Here is a 22891-nt window from a genome sequence, read left to right as displayed (position 1 = left end):
TAGGGGAGGCATGGTCCATGTCAGCATGGAGCCTCCAGTCTGATGGGGAAGACATGGTCTTCCTCTGGAAAACTCTCAGTCTGGTTGAGAAGACTCAGTCTGGCTGTGAAGGTATGGTCCTGATTTAGGTCCTGACGTGTAAGAGAAACCTTACATATAATCAGGGAAGGAGGATGGACAGATAAGTTACAGATGCGCGCCGTAATTAACTGAAGAGCTCAGACCTGTATACTTGTGAGCGAGGTTATTGGTGCTAGATATTTACTGTCAATCAAGGAAGACTTCCTCGTAGAGGTGAGTTTGAGTTGGGCATAAAAGGATGCAAGGGACATAGGTCCCTAGATCTTTGGCCTCTTGAGAATCACAACCATGATTTCTCATTGCATCATATCCTCTTTGTAATAAGCACCCAATCCTGGGCACAGAGAAGGCACTTGATAATGGGTAGGGAGTGAATGTATCCACTTGGTACACTGGGAGATAACAGAGTGGGGATAGGGTAGGGATGGAGGAGGAGGGTTGGTTGGAATGGAAAGCCAAAGACAGAGAGTAGGAATGGCAGTGAAGAGATAGAGTAAACAGAAGGTATAGCTTAATATGTGCCCAGGCCACTGAAGCACAGCATTTGGAACAATGTCCTCACCTCTTCTGGAGTTGGTGAGAGATACTTTATTGAATCTTCGATTATTAAAGCCAGAGACTATTAAATTACGAAATCATAGACTGTTCAGCTTCTAGAGCCACACAATTATAGAAGATTCGAATATTAAAATCATAGCACCTTAGTGGAGCAGAATCACAAAGTTTTTAAAATTATGAACTATAGAGTGTTAGAGCCATTGAGCTGAAGATCCGTATTATAGAAACTTAAAATATAAGAACCTCAGTGTCAGAAGGAAAAAAGAAACAACAGTTTACTGACCCCTTCTATTTGTACTGGTTATGGTGCTGGAAATATTCTCATACTTTATCCAATTTAATTCCTACCACAAACCTTAAGCCATTCAGCCCTATCCCTACTCAATGCAGTACTTCTGACACAGACTTATCAAACACAGGCTTGTGTAATCTTTATGGCAGGGTATTCACTACCTCTGTGCATAGCTCAGCCCCCTGCCAAATGGTGGCTAGAAAGCTCTCCCTTATATGAGCTGTACTCTGTCTTCCTGTAGTGTCCCCACACTTGTCCAGTTCATGTCCTCTGAGCAAGTCTAATCTCCTGCTCACATGACAGCTTTTCAGATGGCTGAAGACAGCTCTTATTTCTTTCTTCTCCAGGATAAGCCAGTTTGTTCATCATGTAGCTAGAAATGGGACAGCAAATCAAAGAGTATTTAAGCTGGAAAGGCCCTTAGAGGTCACCTTGTCCAAAGATTTCTTTTACTGCCAGGCAGTATAGCATTATGGTCAGGAGCCTGGGCTTTGGAGAGAGACAAACCTGAGTTCAAAATCTGAAGATCTAGCACTAACTTGCTGTGTAACCTTGGGCAAATTACCTAATGTCTCTGGGCATCAGCCTTTTTATCCATAAAATAAAGAGAATGTTAATACCGTAATTTCTACCTACCAGAGTTGATGTGAGGATTGGATGAGATAACGCAAGGGAAGCTCTTAGCAGAGTGCTTGGCACACAGTAAGCAGTCAATAAATATTAGCTATAATTATTGGAGGCTCAGAAAGATCACATAGCAACTCTGAGGCAGAGCTGGGGTTAGACTAAGGACTCCTGCTTCCCATCTTGGGCCTTTTCCCGTTCCACTACTCCTTCCTCAGGAAAAGAGGAAGCTGCGGTAATTTGTTCACTGAATTAGTTAGGACATAAATAAGAGAAAACTTAGCTAAGAATGGCATAAACCAGTAGGCCATTTGTTGTTGTTGTTTTTTTTAATAAGAAGGCCACAGGAAGGTGGTTCCAGGGTTGGTCTGGTGATTCAACAATGTCTGTAATGACCGAGGTTTTCCTCCTTCTAAGCTTTGAGGGAGGCTCCCTTGTGATCATAAGATGGCTGATGCAGCATCAAGCACCATGTCCTCCCAAGCAGGAAGAAAGGGCATGGAAGCAAAATGGTCTTCTCTTTTTATGCGTCTCCCTTATCCAGGAGGGAAACTTTCCTAGAATACATCCCCTTATATCTCATTGGCCAAAAATGAGATTACATACACCCTTTAAGACCCCTCACTGGCAAAGGGGAAGGTATTTCTGTGACCAGCTTAGATCGTTCCTATGTCTGGGCATCTTGCTATTGGAACAAGAATTGGCTATGGCTACCACATTCATCCTCTGCCAAGAAGTCTGTTTTGGTTTCCACCCCCTTCTCTAGCACACCCTTTTCTACCATGTAACTGAGTATTGTCCAATTTAAGTCACATTCTCCATTGCCAAGTTCTTTCATCTCTTCATGTCCAAATTCTGTCTTTCCAACCAGACTGTGAGCATAGGAAGGATAATAGCAGCTATGAATGAATAAGTAGCTACTGTGTGTCAGGCTCTGTTCTGGGCTGTTCTGGTAGCCAGCCTCCAATATGGTCCCCAATGATACCTGTCTCCTAGGCAGGGATCATACTCTTGTGTATTCTCCTCCCACGCTGTACCAATATTAATCTGTGTGACCAATAGAATATGGCAAAAGTGATGATACGTCACTTCCCATGTTAGGTTATAAAAGACACTGTGGCTTCCATCTTTGTCACACACACTCTTTCTTGGTTCATCCACTGCAAGGAAAGTTAACTAGCTTTATGGAGAAACCCAGCTAGAAAGGAATTGAAGGCTTTGCCCAACAACCCAGCAAACAACAGAGACTTGCCAACAACCAAGTGCGTGACCTTGGAAGTGGGCTCTTCAGCCCCCTTTGAGCCTTCTGATGGCTGCAGCCCTGGCTGACATTTGACTACAACCTCGAGAGATCCTGAGCCAGAACCACCTAGTTAAACCACTTCTGGATTCTTGACCCTTAGAAATCATGCGAGGTTTATTATTTACTATTTATTAATATATATTTTTTTAAGATGCCAGGTTTTGGGATAATTTGTTACGCAGCAATAAATAACTAATATAGTGTTTTCCTAACGTAATCCCATTAAGTCCTCACAACAACCCTGAAAGGTGGATTTTGTTTCTCCAATTTTACAGACGCAAAAACCAAGGCTTAGATGAGTGGAGTGACTTCCCACGGATGGTAAGTGGTGGGGCTGAGATTTGCCCTCAAGTCTGTTGGATACCAAAGCAGAGGGAACCTGTTCTGTTTTCTTAGCTGGAATGTCCCTAGCTCCAGGGTGAATATTGAAGAATTGGGGCCATGAGGAAGAGATAGTATTCTCTCTCTTCTTTCATCCCAGTCACATTAGTGGGCATTTAGTATGCACAGGTACTGCTGTTCGGGGGCAAGTAATTAGGTTTATTTGAAAAAACATGAGAGTTTTGGAAGGGAAGCACCTGGGATCTTGAGTGACCTTGTACAAATTCCTGCATTCTTCTGGTTCTCGGTTTCTTTTCCCACTTGATGGGGATAATAACCCCAGCTCTGCATTCCTTGACTGGAAGCCATGAGGATCAAGGGTGAGCCTTACAGAGAGGTTTATTTTGAGTAAGGACTACCCCTGACCTAGAACCTTCACAGTGTGGCTGGGAGGCAGCCCCACACAGCCACCTCTGCACAAGTGTTAAGTGCCCCCTCTGCTCTCCCACCTCAGCCAAGGTTCAGGAGACATTGTGAGTGGCATTGAAGGCCTTGACCCACTTCTTTAGCCTCAGCCCTCACCATGACCACTCTTTTAGGCCATGCTGCAGCCCTGCTGAACTAGTGGAAATTTCCTAAGCCTGCCAGGAGACTTCTGTATGCTGAGCCTTTATCTGTGCAATCTCTTCTGCCTGGACATCCTTCCCAACTTCTCCACCTGGTGTGATCCTACTCATCTTTCAAGACTTAGTTTAGATGTCCCCACACCTAGGATGCCTCTCCTGACCTGGCTCAAGACTTCCTGCTTCTCCTCTTGACTATCACACCAGCCTCCTACCTGAGCTCCTGGCCTTCAGCTTCCCCTTTCCACTCAAAGTCCCCATGGTGCAGCCAGTGGCCTTTCCAAAACACAAATCTTGTCATGTCACTCCCAGCTTAAAATAACTCATCAATGGCATAATCCATCAATCAATGCTTCAAGGGCTCCTCGCCCTCAGGAAGACATTCAAAACCTTCAGTATGGAACTCAAGGCTTGGTCCCTGCTCATCTCTTCAGCCTCAGCTCTTCCCCTTCTCTCTCTCCTGATCACCCTGCACATGCGTTGCACTCCAGCCACACTGTCTTGTCACCAGCATATCTCAGACACACCTTGCCCTCTCGGGCCTTCCCATGCTTGCTCATCATGTTGTTTCTCATGTTTATTCTCATTTTCTCCACCTGGGGAGCTCCTACTTAATTTTGAGACCAGCCCTGATTTAGCCTCCACTGGGAATCCTTCCGTGATGGCCCCAGGAAGAGCCTATGACTTCCCATTTTCCTTCTTGTATGTGACTACTCAAGGTTTTACTGTTACTGTTTGTCAGCTTGTGTACTTAGACTGGAAGTTTCCTGAGAACACAGACCATGTCTCACACACGACTGTGTCCCCAGCTGTGCCAGACAGGGCCACAGAGCAGATATGTAGGATATGGTATGTTGGTTGGTTGGGTGTTTGAAAGAATGAATGCCCCAGAACTGCTGTTTCCCAGAGTAAGCCCATTTTATAGCAAAAGGGGAAGCAGAAGGCAGGGACTGCTCTGGAAAGGGGAAAGAAAATCAATAAAAATGTAAATCTGGTTGAGAAAAGCTGTCCCAGGCTGGCTGTGGGGAGAGATAAGATGGGGTCGGCTGAGCTCTGGCTGACAGTGGAAGAGAGATGAGGGGACAAGTGGAGCTGGGGCAGTGCAGGGCAAAGGGAGTGTGTCTCCCCTTAGTAGTGCCTTCTCCTTCTGTCTTTACTGCACCTTTCCCACCCCCATGCTCTATGTGCTCATTAAACTCTTTCAGGGACAGAGGAAAGGAAAGAAAACTTATTATTATTGATCATCACTTGCTGTACCAGTGATTAACTGTATTCTCTTATTTGGTCTTCACAACTTTCAGGAGGTAGGAAATAGGTATGATCAACCTCACTTTACAGGTGAAGAAACTGAGATGTAGTGAAGTAAAATCATTTGTTCAGAAGCACACCATGAGTAAGCAGCAGAGTCAAAATGTGAATGCAGATCTGTTCTTTTCACTCTAAGAGTTTTTGACTTAAGATCCTGGACTCCTAGGAGGTCTACAACCAGGCTTCAGGTGGTCCCCAACCTCTGAAACTCTATGCACAATTGTGTCTGTGTGCATTTTTAAATGGAAAGTCTATCTTTTGTCTGATTCCCAAAGATGGTTGTCACTGCCCCACTGCCTATACCATGCTACCTTCTGGAGGTGGTAGCATTTGACCTGGGCCTGGAAGATCGGATAGAACTTCATGAAGTGAGAATGGAGAGAGAAACCATGGGGTGGAGATGAAGAAGACAATCTAGGGGTGAGGGGAACAGCACAAGCAATTCCGACTCGTAGCAACCTTCTATGACAGAGTAGAATGGCCCCATAGGATTTCCTAGGATGTGAGTTGGAATCAACTCAATGGCACACAACAACAATCTTCACGGGAGCAGATTTCCACAACTTTTCTCCCACAGAGCTGCTGGTGGGTTCGAACCACCAACCTCCTGGTTAGCAGCTGAGTGTTTAATTGTTGCACCACCAGGGCTCTTTAAGGTATGGTACTGCAAAGGAATTCAACACGTTCAGGGAATGGTGAGGGTGCCTGTGGGTTCTTGGTCCTCATTTATTTGGGCTTCAGTCATGGATCCTGGCTCCCAGCTCTTGAGGGGCATCTGCCTGATCTGGACCTTCCTGACATGAGCTCAGAGCCAGAAGGAAGTCAGGGTCAGGTGTCAGGACATCAATTCTGGTCCCAGTACTGTCTTCTGACTTGATGTGGGATCTGGATTTTACCATCAGTAGAATCTAGCAGGGACACTTTATCTTCTCTATTCCTTGGCCCAAAAGTTGGTGGCTCCTCATTGACCAGGGACTCCATCATGGGAGACGGCTGTGCCCTGGACCTCTCGGTCCCTAAGAAGGCCTTTGGCTCTTACCTTCTCCGTCCCCTGGCTGGCTCTTAGCCCCATGTTGCTCTTGTGGTGACTCCTGGAGTCTTCTCACCCCACTGGCCTGGGAAGGGCCCCAGCAATGTGTTCATATAGTAATGGTTTTGTGAAATTTGAAAAGATAAGCTACTTTAGCCACAATCAGTTAAGATTGCTGTTTCCTTCCACATTGTCTTCCCTTGTGTCACAGCTTCCCTTGATGTGAGGTGGTTGAAGTAATTACAGGCGTTTCTGGGATCTGTCAAGTTGGGGGGAGTCAAGTTGGGTTTAGACTTAATTTGGGCTCATTGGGATACATTTATGTGGTTCTTGGTCACTTCTATGTATAGACTAATCATTGGTAGCCATCTCTGTGTAGGGGATGGCTTCTAGGAATATTCCTACCCATTGTCTGACTCACACGGCATTGTGACATTAAGATGTCACATCCAGAGGTCACATCATGATATGAATGTGTTTTATGCTGCCTGACCTGTTAAGCATACGGACAGTGGAGGAGAAACAGGAGAGACAAGATTTGATATGTATGGAGCCAAAAGCTAGTCTACAGAGAATTCTTTCAATCATAAGGGGGAAAAAAGTATTTTAGAGGTATGTAAGGCAATAGAATAGTTAATAAAAATATTATGCTGTTTTTCTGGATTGTATGATATATTTGTTTTTACTTATTTTTTCAAGTCTAAGTAAATATTCACTTTCTCACCTAATTTTGTATTCTTTTTCTTGATGAGGGCTCCCAAAATTGTGCAAGCAGCAGTTCCTACAAATCTGGGTCCGTCCTTGCCTCCACCATTTATCTTCTGTGTGATCTTGTACAGTCACTTATGCTTTCTGAGTCCATTTCCTCTTCCGTAAACTGCGGATAACAGTTTGGATAGGTGAGGACTCAGAAAGCCTCGTGACCTTATTCCATTTCTGAAACCATTACTAGAGGAAGTAGCCCAGCTAAATGAAAATTAGGCCCCAATATAAAGAAAGGGAAAGATGTAATATACAAGAAATGATGGTGAGCAGTGAATCTAGTAAAACTTAAATCTAAATAACTGAAAATAATGTGGTTGTTGCAAACTGTAATGCAGTTTGTAAGAAAGGATTTTTGTAATAGAAGAGAGATCATGCAAGAACAAATTTAATAATAAACTGTATCTGTAATTCCAGATTATTTATGCAAAACCTGGGAAACAAGAGGAAGGAAAAGAAAATATAAACATTAAACTAAAGTCCTTATCTGGTTGGAGTAGTCTCTTTGAAATTTTTGACATTGATAAATGCTAAACATTTAAAAGTATCAATCAGTAGAATAAAATGGGGAATTAGAGCTTCTGTACCTCCCTCTTCTTCTTTCATGTGGGAGAACTTCAAACCCCTGCCACTGGGAGTTGCTCAGAGGGCAAGAGCCATGTGTGTCCTGCCCCTGCCCCTGCCCCTGCCCATGCCCCTGCCCCTGCCCCGGCTTGTCCATAGTCTGCAGAGCAGGGCTTGAAAAGCTGCTACTGATGGCTCGCCATCTCTTGCCTCTTCCCCAACCAGGTGGGGGCATCTGCTAGGCAGGGTATGTGGTGACAACAGAACGAGCTGGGAGCAGATCAGGAAACTCTCCTCCTCCCAGAGAAATAACCAGGTCAAGGAGTCAATTCTGACTCGCGGTGACCCCATAGGACACAATAGAACTGTCCCATAGGGTTTCCAAGGCTGTAATCTTTACAGAAGCAGACTGCCACATCTTTCTTCTGCGGAGTAGCTGGTGGGTTCGAACCACCGACCTTTTGGTTAGTAGCCAAGCACATAACCACTGCACCACCAGGACTCTGTAGGCCAAATAGAAACTGGGCATAAAACAAGACAAGGCCTGATGTAGAAAAGGATTGAGTTATTCAGGCCCAAGCATTGCACAGACTTGCTCGTTACACAGAGGTGGGCAATACTGCTCCCAGCATTATAGGCTTGGGTGTTACAAAGAACCAGTCTTTACACCACCCCCAAAGAGAACCGGATGTCACCCCAAAACACTTGGGTGTCACTAAACCAGATATTATCTACATGGCCCCTGGTAACACAGACATCTGGACAGAATTGGTGAAACTAGGATTCTATTCACAAAAGAGGTTGCAGTGACTTTGATGGCACCTGGTCAAATGTGCAAAATCTTGACCACGCGGTACCAGTGAGTATGTGCTAAGTGTGTGTTTGGTCTCTGAAGTTAGAAAATTACCCAAGTGTGGTGCCTATGTCTCCCTCCCCAGATCAGGGCCCCTAAAGGCAGGGACTAGGCTTCACTCCATACTGTGGCTCCCTGAGTCTGGAGACTGGAGTCTCCCCCCTCAGCTCAAGCTCCCTGAGGGCAGGACCATTGGAGATAGGCTGGAGTCCCTCAAACCAGGCCCCTGAATGCGATGTCAGCCCTGGATTTCCTGTGGGTGAGGCCTGCTCCTTCCTCCCAGTGGGTCTCCCTTTAGAACCCAGCTTAGGGATCGGCCTCTAGGGGGTGCCAAATGGACACATCTTTACAGAGGCTGACCTGGCCCCACCTCCAGGCTGAGCAGGGCTTGGGAAGACCAGAATTCATCTTGACCACAGATGCTCACAGCTGCAACAAGCCTGAAAGTAGGCAAGTCCATTCCCATTGTGCAGGGGAGGTGGCTAAGGCTCAGAGAGGGTGCTCCAGATGAGCAGCCAAGCTAGGTTGGGCCCAGTGTAGAGGGCAGCCTGGCCTACTGTGGCCCATTTCCCAGTCCCGGGCCTCAGGGAAAGGTGTGTAGGCCTTCCACCCAGGAAAGCCTGGGTCAAGTTCAGCCTGTTGGCTGAGGAAGGAAGGGAAAGACCTTCCTGCTCAGAAGTAAGTGATCAACACAGCAAACCTGCAAATAATGTCGTGGTTCAGATGAGCAAGTGAAGGCCCAGAGAGCATCAGTGACTTGTCTGAAGTCACACAGCAAGTTAGCAGAGTAGCTAGAATTGGGACACAGGGCTCCTGACACCCAGTCTGGGGAAAAGAGCCCAGAGGAGGTATCTGCTGGGACTGCCACTCTTGGCCAGAGTGGGGCCCTGAGACAGCTCACACTTTGGACTCCTAGGGCTTCTTCTCTGGCCCTGACTCTAACTGCTGCTGCTGTAAGCCAAGGCTGGGCAGGGTCGTCTTGGTCCTGGCTTCTTTGTCCTGCTGCCTCAAGGTGGCCAGAATCAAGGTGAAGCAGGCCAGGGAGCCTGTCTTAAAGAAGAACTGGAGGCCAATGAACCTGGGGAAACAGCAAGGGACACTTTAACAGGACCTCCCAGTCCAGGACTTGGATATCCTAGGGCTGAGCACAGATCGGGGTCAACAGTCCTCACCCATTGTGCAGTGGGAGGCATTGAGGCCTTGAGGGCAGTAGAGGCCTCCAGCCCCAGGACTGCAGACCCCATCACCATGGCCATGGCTGGGGAGACTTGGGGAACCCCTAGAGTTGATCCTCATGGGGCCCTTCCTTGGAAGAGGGGTAGAGACTGCACAAAGTGCCCCAGGCAGGGGTTGGGCAGGAGCCTGGGCATCCTCCCTGCCCTGTCCTGCCTGCTGTGTGGCCTGAACCAGCCCTCTCTCTGTCCCCTCTCTAAGAGCTCATGAGGCTGAACAATCACATCTTTGAATATCCTCACCCCCCGCAAGAAAAAGAGGATTCCATCTCTCCTGTTCATCCAACTCACCAAGGCTCTTGTTTGACTTTTCCTCCCCTAGGAAACCCACCTGGACAGTCCCTGCCGGTAGGAACCATGCCCTCTTCAAAGCTGGAGTGATCAGCCCCCCTGCCCCAGCCCTGCTAGCAAGCTTGTCCATATTCATCCTAGAGCTAGCAACCTTTGTCTTCAGGTTCTTTTGAGCTACCCATGTACAGATGGAATGAGCCCCAGAGAAGAAGCCCCAGTCTCTCTCGCAGCTGGGCCACTCTCCTGATTCTCCCCCAGGCCCAGGCTGTGACAATATCGTAGTCCTTGCACAGACTCCATGGTCACACACCTTGGGTAGGAGGCCCAGCTTTGCTAGTTATTAACTGTGTGACCTTGGGTGACTTGCTTTAACTCTCACTTTCCTCATCTATAAAAGGGGAAGGCAATCTAGCTCGCATGACTGGTGTGCTCAGCACTGGATACAGCACCTGCCACGTAGCAGGTGGGTGTAATGGGACCTCCTCTTCCCTGCTGGTGTCCTGCCTAGGTCCTAAGTGTCTTTCCAGCCCCCTTCCCGCAGCCCTCTGGTAGCCTCTACCCCAGGTCTCACCGGGTTCGGAGTAGGTCATGGTCATAGTAGCGGCAGACAGCTCGACGTCCACAGCTCTGGGCCCAGTACACACAAGTGGTGTCGATGGCGCTGCCATGGATCACGGGGCTGGGCATCCAGGCTGCAGGAGGAGGTGCTCAGGGGACAATGGGGACCCTGCCTTCCCGCCCCCTCACCACGCTCCCTGGCACATACAGACCCCTCAGGAGCTCTGGGCTACCAGCGGCCTCCTGGCTTAAGAAGACTTTGATCCTCAAGCCCACCCCTTAGCCTTGCATCAGATGTGGCCTCCCTGAGAGTCTGCCTAGCTTCTACTCACCACCTCCGAGTACCTGGGAGCCACAAAGTCAGGGACTGGGCCCCAATCATCCCTGTGCCCCCAGGTCTGGCACACAGTGGACATCTGGACCCCATCACTACCACCAATGGTCCCAAGCAGGTTCTTTACCAAAAACTCTCAGGAGCATGAACTGAATGCCCACAGCCAAAGTCTTGTCTTCTTTCTTCACTCCCCTAACAAGCAAGGACATTGGCAACATGAGAATCGAAAGGGCTCCAGCCCCCAGGGCCATGCAGCAGTGTGGAGGGGCTCTCACCCCCCCTTCTCTCCCACCACCCAGAGCCAGCTCTCCCCCAGTCTGAAGGCTGGGGGTTCAGGCCCTGGACTCCATCTCCCTTTAACCTGCAGAGCCTGGTCCCTGTGTACCAGTCACACTCAGTGACGATCAGGGCCCCGTGCTGACCTTCCCATGGTCCTGGTCAAGAACAACTCCCCTCTTCCCCTTCCTCCTACACTTGGCAAGATATGGAGTTGGGACAGCTTCTCAACCACTGTTAATGTCTCAGCCTGAGCTCCCCTGGCAGTCAGGGCTCCTCCTAAGTAATAACAATGCTGGCATTATGGAGTGCTTACTATGGGCTCAGTTATTCTATACTGCAACCCCCACGTTGCCCCTGTGAGGTAGATATATTTTTAGGCCCATTTTACAGATAAGGAGACTGATGCTTAGATAGGTTAAGCGACTTAGTCAAGATCCTAGTTAACCAGTATCAGAGCCAGGATTTGTGCAACCCAGAGCTTGCATTCTTAACGCCTTTAATCAGGCTGCCTACTGGGGCTTCTGATTCTTCCACTTTGTCTCTCATGTCCAGTCTGTTTTATGGACCCACATGTCTTTTAATATTTACAAGGACTGTATCCCGCTTCTAATTTTCTAGAAAGTAGATAGGAAATAAAATAATCCTGGCATAATGAAAAATTGGAATTGTCTTGCTCTGAGGTCCCCTTATCCCAGGCCACCCTCCACTCCAAGATGATGTCAACTTTGGCCTCAGGTGACGATCTGTCACTCCCAACAGGCATTTCCAGGACAATGCCCAGAGATATTGTACCAAAAGCCAGTGCTCAGCATAGGGCTGGGTACAGAGTGGGCACTTAGTAAGTGCCGTAAGTGCTTGTTGACTGGACCGATGTTCAGAATCATGGACCACACTGACATAGTTTGGTTTTATGGACACACCTCCTGTGTCTGCCCGTTGCAGGTAGGATGGGGCCGGGGATTCAGGTGACAACCCTGCACTTCCCCCTCACCATGCATGTGATGTCCCCTCAATTCCACTGGGAGGCCAGGGCAGGGCCTCAAGGTGTGGCCTCCCTTCCTTTAGGGCAGATAGGTAGTGGGCCAGGCACCAGTATTATTCCACCCAACACCTGTTATGTGACCTGGAGCCAGCTCTTAAACTTTTCTGAGCCTCAGTTTCCTTATCTGTAAGATGGGGAGAAAAACCTGTCTCAGCAGGTTGCCATGAGGATGAAAACAGGACAGTGAGGGCCCAGTTTGTCTTGGGGACCCAAAACATCCAAGTGGCCTCCTTCCTGGAACTCCTTCCTCAGAATTGCTTGTCCTGCCTGTGGATGACTTCTGGGTGTCCACCTGTCCCTGCCCACCCCTGCTTCCTGGCGTTGCTCTTACCTTAGGATGAGCATGAAGGAGGGAGTGTGCGTGACACTGATCAGTGCCGCACTCACACTGATCAGGAGCACGAAGGGCAACACCAGGTGGCTGCAGGGTGAGTCGCAGGAGCCCGCCAGCACAGGGCCGCCCCCCACCACACAGCTGCAGTTGGTGTAAAAGACCTGGGGGTGGAGGCGAGGAAAGAAGAGCCTTCAGGAGCTTCCAAAGGCAAGCAAGCTGCCCACAGGCCTGAGGCCCAGGAAGGCCCAGAGCCGGCTAGATTCTGGAACTTCTGACCTCGTGGCAGTATTAGGACGAGTTGGAGAGCCAGGCGGGTACTTGTTCACAGGCTGCCTGCACACAAATTAGGCTGGGGCTGAACTGAGACCGTGAGGAGACAGGCAAGTGGAGAGAGACCCAGAAATGCATCACCCCCCCATCACATACACCCAGGGGAGGATTATCCAATAGGCAAGGTAAGCAGAGTGTTTACCTTGCTTACTGGATCATCTGTAGTGAACAAGTTCATATTTTTTCACCACATCTAAGATTCTGCTTTTAGGTATGACTGGCATCTACTGCTCTCCCAACCCTACAGCACCTTCCTACACAATCAAAGCCTCTTTTCAAATTTACAATCCCTGACAGGGTCTTATTACCCTGTAAGCAAGGGAAGCAGGGGCTTACTTGTGCTTACTTACTACAAGTAAACCCGTGCTTACCTTGCTTACGGGGTACTCTGCCCCTATACCCATACACACACACACCACATAACTCACACCCCCCCACGCACCACACACATACTATACCCCTTACACACATAGCATACCACCCACACACCACACTTGCACACATACTACATACCATAGAACTCGTACTCCATACACACACGCGCGCACACACATGCACACACATATGCACCACTCACACACAAACAAGTTCCTGACCACCTGCGGAAGGAATCAAAGCAACAGAGAGTGCCTTTGGGAAAGGGTGCTCAAAGGTTTTCCTCCTCAGTTTCCTTCCTTCCCACTTGACTGAGGGCTTTTCGGGCACTGGGTTCTGGAGAGGAATCTCAAGGAAAGATAGAAGCGCAGGATGGAGAGATGCAGCCAAAACTATGGGAGCCCCAGAACATGGTGGGGGGCGGGAGGATGGTCAGGGAAAACTCATCAAAGACAGGTGCTGGAAACAGATGAATGGATAAACAAAATGCTGTCTATCCCTACAGTGGAAACTTACTTGGCCATAAAGAGAAATGAAGCCCTGATACATGCTACCACATGGATGGACCTTGCAAACTTATACTCAGTGAAATAAGTCAGACGCAAAAGGACAAATATTGTATGGTCCCACTTAGATGACATAACTAGAATAGGCAAATGCTTAGAGGTAAAAAGCAGGTAAGTGGTTGCTGAGGCCTGGAGGGAGGAGGAGGGAATAGAGAGTTATTCCTTAAGGGGTACAGAGTTCCTGTTGGGGTGATGAAAATCTTTTGGAAATAGTGGCAATGGTTGCACATTACATGGTGAATGCAAATAACGTCACTGAATTCTACACATAAAAATGGCTAAATCGGTGGATTTTTTCTTATATATGTTTTACTATAATAAAAAATTTTTTTTAAAAGTGGTCTGAACATGGTGCCCTCAGGCCCCTGACAGGAGCAAAGCTGACCCAGAAAGTCTCGGCTTTTCTTCCCTGTGGATCAGAGTTTCTCAACCACTGTTTCAGCAATCTGTGGCCTCAGCTGGGAGGCAGGTGCGTGGGGACCGATCACCTCAGCACTCACGGTGGCCTGGCTGGCCTAGGGCAGCTGGAGCCCTCAGGGCTTCTCACCTCCAGCCCTAGAAGTTTAGACACTTCCCAGTGTGGAAACAGCTGATGTGGTTGTGGGGAGCCTTGGAAGAATTTTCAGATGGGAGAGAAAAGCCCTGACATTACAGAGGCCACTCTGGCTGCTGCGTGGAGCGTGGACTGGATGGGGAGGCATGGGGCAGGGCCCATCGTGGAGTGGGGAGGGAATGGAGAAAAGTGGAACTAGGGAAAGGTAGGAGAGAGAGACAACGTCTAGGGCTCAGGCTGGGATAACACGGTGTTCTTCTCATTGCCCGGCCAAGCTGATGTGTGTGAAGAGGTTGTGCTCCACAGGTGACCTGACCACACACCATTTTACGCTGCAGGAAAGGTGGTCTTTGGGCCTTCACCTACGGGCTAAGCAACGCACTGGGCTGGAGATACAATGGAGGGACAGCTAAGGGGAGAAATGTGCCAAGGCAAGATTAGTGGAAGACAGGTGTCCTGTCCCTGTTCCTTCTCTGAGGGTAGAAGTTTGCTGAGATGGACAGAAAGCTGGAGTCCTTTCTCTTGGGAGTGTTCCTTATCCTTTATTTAAATTCACCTAATTCGGTTAAATGCTACGGCTGTTAACCAAGAGGTCGGGAGTTCAAATCCCCCCGGCGCTCCTTGGAAACTCTACGGGGCAGTTCTACTCTGTTCTATAGGGTCTCCATGATTTGGAATCGACTTCACGGCAGTGGGTTGGTTGGTTGGTAATTCCATGGCAGGGAGTTCTTATGAATGATTTCAATCTCTCCAGCTGCTTCTGATTCTCACTTTCCCAGGGATTCAGTCCCACCAATGAGCTCTAGATCCTGCTAGCTGCCCACCTTTCCCTTGGCCATTCACTAATTCATAGACCTTTATGGAAACCCTAACGGCGTAGTGGTTAAGCACTATGGCTGCTAACCAAAAGGTCAGCAGTTTGAATCCACCAGGTGCTCTTCGGAAATTTTGTGGGACAGTTCTACTCTGCCCTATAGGGTCACTATGAGAATAGACTCGAAGACAGCGTTTTTTTTTTTTTTTTTGGTTTACTAAGCACCACTGTGCTGGACACTTGTCCGACCATCCCTGTTCCAAGGTGCTCAGTCAGCCTGAGGAGCAGACATGCCAAAGAGACAATTCCAGCCCAGTGTGACAGTTCTGAGTGATGGCCAGGTCTCTGTTGCAGCCCTTGAAATACTATACCTAAACACAAACCTCCAAAGAGGGGGCTAGACTGGGAGGCTAGGGTTCTGGGTTCTAGTTCCGCTCTGGCATTGAGACACTGGGCAATTCTCTGTCCTTTTCTGCATCTCCACTTCTTCATCTGCGCAATGGGCATAATAGGAGTATCACTGAGTGCTTAATATTTTCCAGGCACTGTGCTAAGTGTGGAGTCCTTGGGTGGCGTAAATTGTTAATGCGCTTGACAGCTAACTGTAAGCCTGGAGGTTTGAGTATGTCCAAAGGCACCTCAGAGGAAAGGCCTGGTAATCTGCTTCCAAAAATCAGCCATTGAAAACTCTATGGAGTATAGCTTTATTCTGACACACATGGGGTCACCATGAGCTGGGGTCTACTTGACGGCAACTGGTTACTGGTGGTGCAAAGTGCTTTCCACGGATTATGTCACTTGACTCTTCACTTACTGTTTAATGAATCAGTCTGGGTAATTCATTTAGCCTAGTGCCTAGTGTATAGTCACACTCAATATATTGTCACCCCCCATTTCACAGACTAGGAAACTGGGGCATAGGAGTTGGATAATTTGTCCAAAGTAACAGAGCCTGTTAGAGGCAGAACAGGGATTTGTACCAGGTAGCTTGGCCTCAGCACTCAGGGATTCACATCCACAGGCGACACAGCCTCCTTCAGGACCCTGCCTCACCTGCCAGGGCCTGGGAGCCTCTGGAGGGGCTCTTGGGGAGATCGAACGGGTCAGGCCAGTGAATGCCAGGAGGCCTGAGAGGCTGGGGTTGTGATCATTCGAAATGCAGTTTACTCAGGCTGGGCGGTGTCTGATTGGCTTCTGAAGGACTGTCAACTGGGTGGTTTACTCTGGCCAGCTGGTGGGGTCCCATTGTATCCCCAAGAAGAAATCCTCAGGGTTAGATGCAATGCCCTGAACAACAGCAGGGATTCTGCCTGAGGGAGGTGGGGTAGAGTTCTGGAGAGAAGGACATGTTATAACAACCAGCCTGACACCACCCTCCCCACATGCCCTACTACAGCACTGGGGTCGGGGGGGAGCTGAAGAAGGGGGGTTTTGTCCCAGCTGGTTTTGGTGGGTTCTCACTACCCTCATTTCCTCATTGAGAGCTCCCTAATGGCAGGGCTCTATGGATCTGCATCCTCCACCCCAGCCCAGGGCCTGGCACAGAGCGGATCAGTAAAGGTTTGTTGATTGACAGACTTGAATGAATGGGCTTATGGCGCCAGCCTTTTCATTGGCCTCCCTCTCTCCTATCCAGCACTCTGTTCACTTTTCCCCACACTGTGGCCTCCAGCATAATCAAACACATATCCAATTCTATCACCCCCTTGCTCAGAAACCATCCATGGCTCTCCATTGCTCTCAGTATAATGTCTCCACTCTTGGCCTGGCATTCAAGGCCCTTCTTTGTCTAAGTCTTCCTTTCTCTCCATGAACCCTTATGCTTCTGCCCCAACAAACTCTTTGCAGTTTCTTGAAACTCCATATTTTTTTTGTGCCTCCAGATCTTTGTTTATGCTTTTCTCCCTGCTTGGAGAACACTCTCTTCCCAAATCAACTGCAGTTAAAATGCCAACTCCCCATGAAGCCTTCTGGGATGCTCTCAGGTGGGATATATCTGCTTCCATGCTTGTGTATACTTGTAGAAACCTATCAGCACCCTTGAAGTTCCCATGAGTGACTTTGTTTTGTGTTTCACCTGCAGTTGGGGGTCAGGTCTAGTTCACATCTGTACCCTGGCGCATGACTGGGGCTGTGCTAGCAATGAAAGCTTATAGAGAGAATGATTTCCTACCTCTGCCAGCAGAAGGAAGAGACAGACAGTGCAAGAGAAGAGAGACAAGACAGAGAGTGAGAACACTCAAACGTGGAGGATGTGACAGGTGCAGAGTGACAGGGAAAAGCAAAGTCCTTGAGAGGCCGAGGGAGCAGCCAGAGACCTGACTCACCTTGCTTTTGTTCAGAGCCTCTTGGACCACCTGGCTCGTACAGCCTGCGTGACAGGGTGTGATGTACTCCACACGGGTACTGGGGTCACAAACAGGGTTAAAGTAGTCCGATGGGCAGGAGCAGGGCTCTGAGCAGCCTGGAAACAGCCCAGTCCCAGGTTGGGTGCTGATGGGAGAGAAGGCCGGCAGGGTTGGCCTGGCTTTTCTGCCCTCAGACCAGGAGACAGGGTCACTTCAGCCCTACAACCCAGCTCCCCATCCCTAACAGCAGTGACCAGAGCCTTCAGCTCCACAGAGAGTTTTTTTTCCCTGTCGGGGCTGCCCCCTCACAGCGTGGTGTATGAGCACCACACAAAGGTGTGCGAGCCAAGAGCTGGGCTGGAAGGTGATGGAAGAAATGGGAGTAATTGGAACAGAGACCTCTGAGACTCTGAAAGTCTTTGAGCTTCTTCTGCAGAAACCTCTGCTTCTCAATGACTCTTCTACACACACAAAAAAATTCCTCCTGGAATTCAGTCTCAGCTGAAAAGTGCCTTTCTCTCAATGAGCTGGATTTCTTGCTTTTCTCAGAAAATTAGAGCTGAGTGTGGGACCAGTCAGGAGGCCTGACCAGCTGTGGGTTGTCCGACCTGCTCCTGCCTCTCTCTGGCCTCAGTTTTTCCATCTGGCAGCTGGGTCTCCCTCCCCATCTTGCAGTCTCATGACCTCACTGCCCACTCCTGATGCCCTGTCCACTAAGGCCAGGACCCACCTTAGTGCTACCTGCCTCCCTCCTGGGGATCTGCCCCCAGACTCCAGGAGTGCCCTGGCGCCATCTGCCAGGGCAAGGTGGGGTGGATGGGGCAGTCAGCTGACCCTGAGGGGGTAAGTCTCCCTGAAGGGGACAGGGAGGTAACCCCCAGGACTCAGAGTCTGACCTGGCTTCACAGCTAGGAGGGAGCACAGCAAACTTTCCAGGGAGGAGAAGACACAGAGAGGAAGATGCCTCGCTCAGGGCGGCACAGGGAGCCAGTGGCCAAGCTGCAGAGAAGGCCACAGGGGGAAGCTAGAGGTCTCCTGGGTTTGAGGGGGAGGATGAGGGGCTGAGGCCCAGGCAGAGGGGTGAGTCTGGCAACACGAATGAGTCTCAATTCCCTGGAAGCTGGGCAGGGCCGGGAGGCTGAGAGTGGGACTGTCACCGAGATGGCCTGTAGTTAGAGGTGGACAGGTGGGGCATGAGGGCAAAGGTGAGCTCCGCTCCCTCCCTACGAAGGAGAGAGGAGCATTAGCCAGCCCAGACCTCTCCTTCTCCTCCCCTGTCAGGCAGCATCCATGTGTCTGGCACTGCCTTGATGCGTCTCACACGGGAGGGGAAACAGGCTGGCACTGTCTGAGCTGAAGACCTATCAGAAGGCTGTGCCAGGCAACTCTGTCCAGAGGAGGCATTTCCCGGAGCAGCCTCTGCCAGCAACTGGAAGGCTGAGCAGCGAGAGTCTGCTCTCTTTCAGCCCCTCCTCCCTCACTGACCACCTGCAGCTGGTTGCTTCTGCCCTGGCTCTGGGCTCTGTCCCTCCCAGCTGGGCAGCCAGCTTCACCTCTCTGAGCCTCACTATTCTCATCTGTAAAATGGGAATGACGATAGTTCCCTTCTCACAGAGATCGTGAGCGTTCAATGAGAGTATGTGAAGCACTGGGCACAGCATTGGGCATGTGGGAGGCCCTCCGCTCTTGGCAGCTGTCACTTGTTGTGCTGGAGGATGAGAAACTCTTATTTTGCTCTGTTGGTCCAGAAAGCCTCTTGGATGAATTAGAACCCAGAGCAAGAATATAAATGAAAACATAGCTGAGACGGAGCCAGAGTCCAGGAGTGACAGAGAAGAGAGATAGGGCCCAGGTGGGTAGACTGACTTTTCTCCATTTGCTTCTCACTCTAAGAAGCATTCACGGAACCTTGCTCCCTCCTCAGGCAGGGGCTTCCAGAGGGCATAACTCAAGCCCTCCCTGCAGGGCCTACAACAGGGCTCTGCACACAGAACAGAGTTGCCTCACTATCTGGGAAAAGGAGAAGGGACGGGGAAGAAAGGAAGAGGAGGAGAGAAGAAAGGTGTGGAAGAGGTCGGTGAGGGTGGGACCTGGGACAGAGACAGGGAGGGCTGGGTGTTTCTAGGTCTGGATCCTGGGTCCCACGAAACGATGCAGAAGGAGCCCCAGGTGCCAAAAGCTGACACCTGCGTGGAGGGAAGAGATGCCAAGGGAGAGATGGGGACAGAGAAATTTGGGGAATTCTGGCTGGGTGTTGGGCCAATCTAAGCCTGGAGCAGTTCCCAGAAAAATGAAATCATTCTGGAGAAGAGGGCAGGAAAGCAACTTTCAATATCCTCTCTAAGACTGCTCCCAAGACATGAGGGTGTATATGGGGGGGTAGGGGAGGGGGAGGGGAGAAGGAGTAAGGTGAATAGGAGGAAGCGAGGCATCAGGTGCCCCCTTCCTGGAGGACGGAAGCAGGTGCTGCCTCAAAGACTTGAGAAAGAATTCTGGAATTTTAGGGTCATGGAACAACAGAATTTTAGCTCCTAGTCTCTAAGAACAAAGAATCTCTGAGGTCTCTAGTCTAACCCCTTTCCAGTGCCTATGGTTCCTCTGTGGCCTCCCTGGTAGGGGCCATTCCACTCCTACCACCCCACCTCCCACCCTCACCCCCACAGATGGAGACCTGCCCTCTCCTGGGCAGGCCTTTCATCTGTCTGGGAGCAAAATCATTCCCCAAGCTGAGCTGAGTCTGGCCTGCCATGATGCCCCATGCCCCCACCCCCCCACCACCCCGGTGAGCCCACACAGCCCCACCATTCTGGAGATTCCTCATCACAGGCGGGTGTGCCCTATCTTAGGCTCCACCCCTTCCCCTGGCCTGAGCTGTCTTGCCCTGGCAGTTCCATCCCTGCTCCTTCTGGTGGACCATGGCCCTTCACCAGAGCCTTCTAGAGACGTGGTCCCACCTCTTGCAACTGAGCCAGGCCAGTGACTAATAGAAGGGTTTTAGGCAGAGTGGAGAGAACACAGCGCTGTGGTGAGCGGTGAGATTTGTGTTAGGTGGGTGCCCCGTTGGCTTGGCCTATCTGAGGTCACTCCTCTTCCCTGTGCCAACCCCCACCCCCATGTTACACTCACATGCTCATGTACACACTCACCCAGGCTGGAGGGTGATGCCTGCAATCTGATGGGTGGGGCAGCCAATGAAGAAGAGGGGCAGGCTGAAAATTAGGCCGAACAGTGCTCCCAGCAGGCAGAGGATGACGCAGCGCTTGGGGCCCAGGTGGAGGCGCTTGACAAGGGCACCTCCCACCACAATGCCCACGATGGCCGATGGGATGGTGAGGCAGCCAATGAGTAGGTTGGCGTAGGTGGCAGTGATGGAAAACTGGCGCTCCAGGACCTTAGGCAGGAAGGTGGCCATGCCTGCCACTGTGGACAACATGCACACCTGGGACAAGACCACCAGCAAGAAGATGGGGTGGCGCAGGGTCCGCAGCAGCACCCTGGGGAAGACTGTTGGAGCGAGGGGGGTGGAGGTTAGAGAGGGCAGGCGGGGCGGCAGGCCCGCCTTGCCATGCCTTTCTGTCCCATCCTGCCCCGTTCGTTTAAATCCGTTCCTCCTCAGATTAGTTCTATTACAGTCCAGCCCAGTCCTTCACATTTCTTTCTGTTCCCGTTCCTTTCCATCCCATCTCATTCCATTCCACTTAATTCTATTGTGTTCATTTCTATTCCCTTATATTTGATTTCATTCTATTCCATTTTCAGAATTCTGTTTCTTACCATTCTGCTCACTTGAATTAGACTGCATTGTATTCGATTCTAGGGAGCTCTGGTGGGCAGTTCCACTCTGTTCTATAGGATCACTACAAGTCTAATCAACTCCATGGCTGTGGGTGGGTATTCGGTTTTTTTCCTTTCCATTAAATTTTAACCCATTTCATATAATTCTATTCCATTCCATACAATTCTACTCCAAGCCATCTATCTGATTCTATTTCATTCATCCTCTCGCATCTCATTTCAGTTTTTCCATTTCACTTATTCACCACATTTTTTCCGCTATTCGGCCCATTCCGTTTTGTCCTGCTACAGCTCTTCCAAGCCAATCCAGGCCTTCTTCTTCTTTTCTGTGTTCCCAGCACAGGACCAGACATAGAGTTGGATCAGTTGGCACCTTCCTTCCACCTCCCCACTGCTAGTCCCTCTGCCTGATACACTTCCCCTATCTTTGGCTAGTAAATTCCTGCTAATCCTTCAGACTTCAGCTTAAATATCACTTCCTTAGGAAGACTTCCCTGGCCTGAGTTTTATTTCTGGACCCTGAGTAATGGGATGATCTGGGGCAGTGGAGATGGGGTGGGGCAGCAAGGGGGAAGGGATTCCCAGAAGGGGACAGGAACATAAGCAACTAGTCTGGCACTGATGACCTCCCCAGCCCTCTGCTAGCTCCTAAAACAGGGCCTCGTTCACAGGTTGCCCCCACTGCAAGTCTGTTTAACTAAAGGGTACTCAGCGTTAGGTAAGTCCCTTCGCGTTCCAATGTCAGTGTGTTCATTGGCAGGAGCAGCCAAGGAGATGTCTGGGAGTGCTTCCTGTTTCGACTTGTGCCACTGACTCTCTCCACTAACAGCAAGAGAGAGATGCGTTCTGCCTGCAGTAGGCAGGACTGAAGTTAGATGCCAGGTGTGGGGAAGAGGAGGAAAGGCCTTTTCAAGAAGATGAATCGGAGGAGGAAGCCACTGGCTGGGCTCGCTGGTGGGGAGGGATGGTCATGATGGTCCTCTGGGCCCCAGGCAGGGGAGAAGAGGGGATCCCTCTGTTCCTGCAGTAGCAGGACCAGTACCGCTGTTATAGGAGATTTCTGTCTGTCCACAGAGCATGGCCAAGCCAGCTGGTTTCCCAGCCCCCGGGCCAGGACAGGAGCTGTTTCCTTGGGAGCCAGAAAATAAAGACAAACAGAGCAGGCGGGAGGTGGTGGCTGGGACTGTGGAATTCCCCCTCCTTCACTTCCCAGGCCTGCCTCTGGTTCCCAGTCCCTTGCCACGCAGCAGTGCATTCAGCCAGCATTTTGAGGGGAAGCTGTTATGCCTGGGCTTCACTTCAGATGACTGCTCCAGCCTCCTGCCATGATCTACCCTGGTCAGGGCATCTGATACCCTGTGAGGGCCATGGAGTTTTAATCTGGACTTTGCTCCGGTTGTACAGGTGCCCTCGTTTACAGGTGAGGCCCAGAGAAGGGCAGGGACTGGCCCAAGGTCATTCAGAAGCTGGGGTGGGACCAGGATTTGCCCCTGTGTGACTCCTAGTACAGGGGCCAGAACCCTGGTGGTTCAGTGGCTTAAGAGCTTGGCTGCTAACCAAAACGTCGGCAGTTCAAATCTACCAGCTGCTCTTTGGAAACCTTATGGGGTAGTTCTACTCTGTCCTATAGGGTCTCTTTGAGTTGGAATTGACTTGATGGCACCGGGTTTGGTTTTCTGTTTTTTAGTATCTTTGACCTCCCATTCCCATGCCTCACTGGC

The 22891-nt window shown here is 50.0% G+C and overlaps 1 protein-coding gene across 1 annotated transcript in view; it reads right to left on the bottom strand.

Moving 5' to 3' along the window:
- Positions 1 to 8856: 8856 nt before the first annotated feature.
- The window catches only part of SLCO2B1 (solute carrier organic anion transporter family member 2B1), a 50998-nt gene continuing 36963 nt past the window's right edge, over positions 8857 to 22891 (bottom strand). Inside the window, exons 9-14 of the mRNA XM_064288691.1 lie at positions 20522 to 20879; positions 17355 to 17520; positions 12387 to 12550; positions 10862 to 10926; positions 10414 to 10534; positions 8857 to 9397 (exon numbers count right to left, since the gene is read on the bottom strand). Of these exons, the coding sequence (XP_064144761.1) occupies positions 9232 to 9397; positions 10414 to 10534; positions 10862 to 10926; positions 12387 to 12550; positions 17355 to 17520; positions 20522 to 20879 (1040 nt within the window). The 3' untranslated portion in view covers positions 8857 to 9231. The remainder of the gene's footprint in view (positions 9398 to 10413; positions 10535 to 10861; positions 10927 to 12386; positions 12551 to 17354; positions 17521 to 20521; positions 20880 to 22891) is intronic.

Source organism: Loxodonta africana, chromosome 7 (genome assembly GCF_030014295.1).
Source record: "Loxodonta africana isolate mLoxAfr1 chromosome 7, mLoxAfr1.hap2, whole genome shotgun sequence".
NCBI classification, from domain to species: domain Eukaryota; kingdom Metazoa; phylum Chordata; class Mammalia; order Proboscidea; family Elephantidae; genus Loxodonta; species Loxodonta africana.
This window is presented reverse-complemented; position numbering and strand designations above follow the sequence as displayed.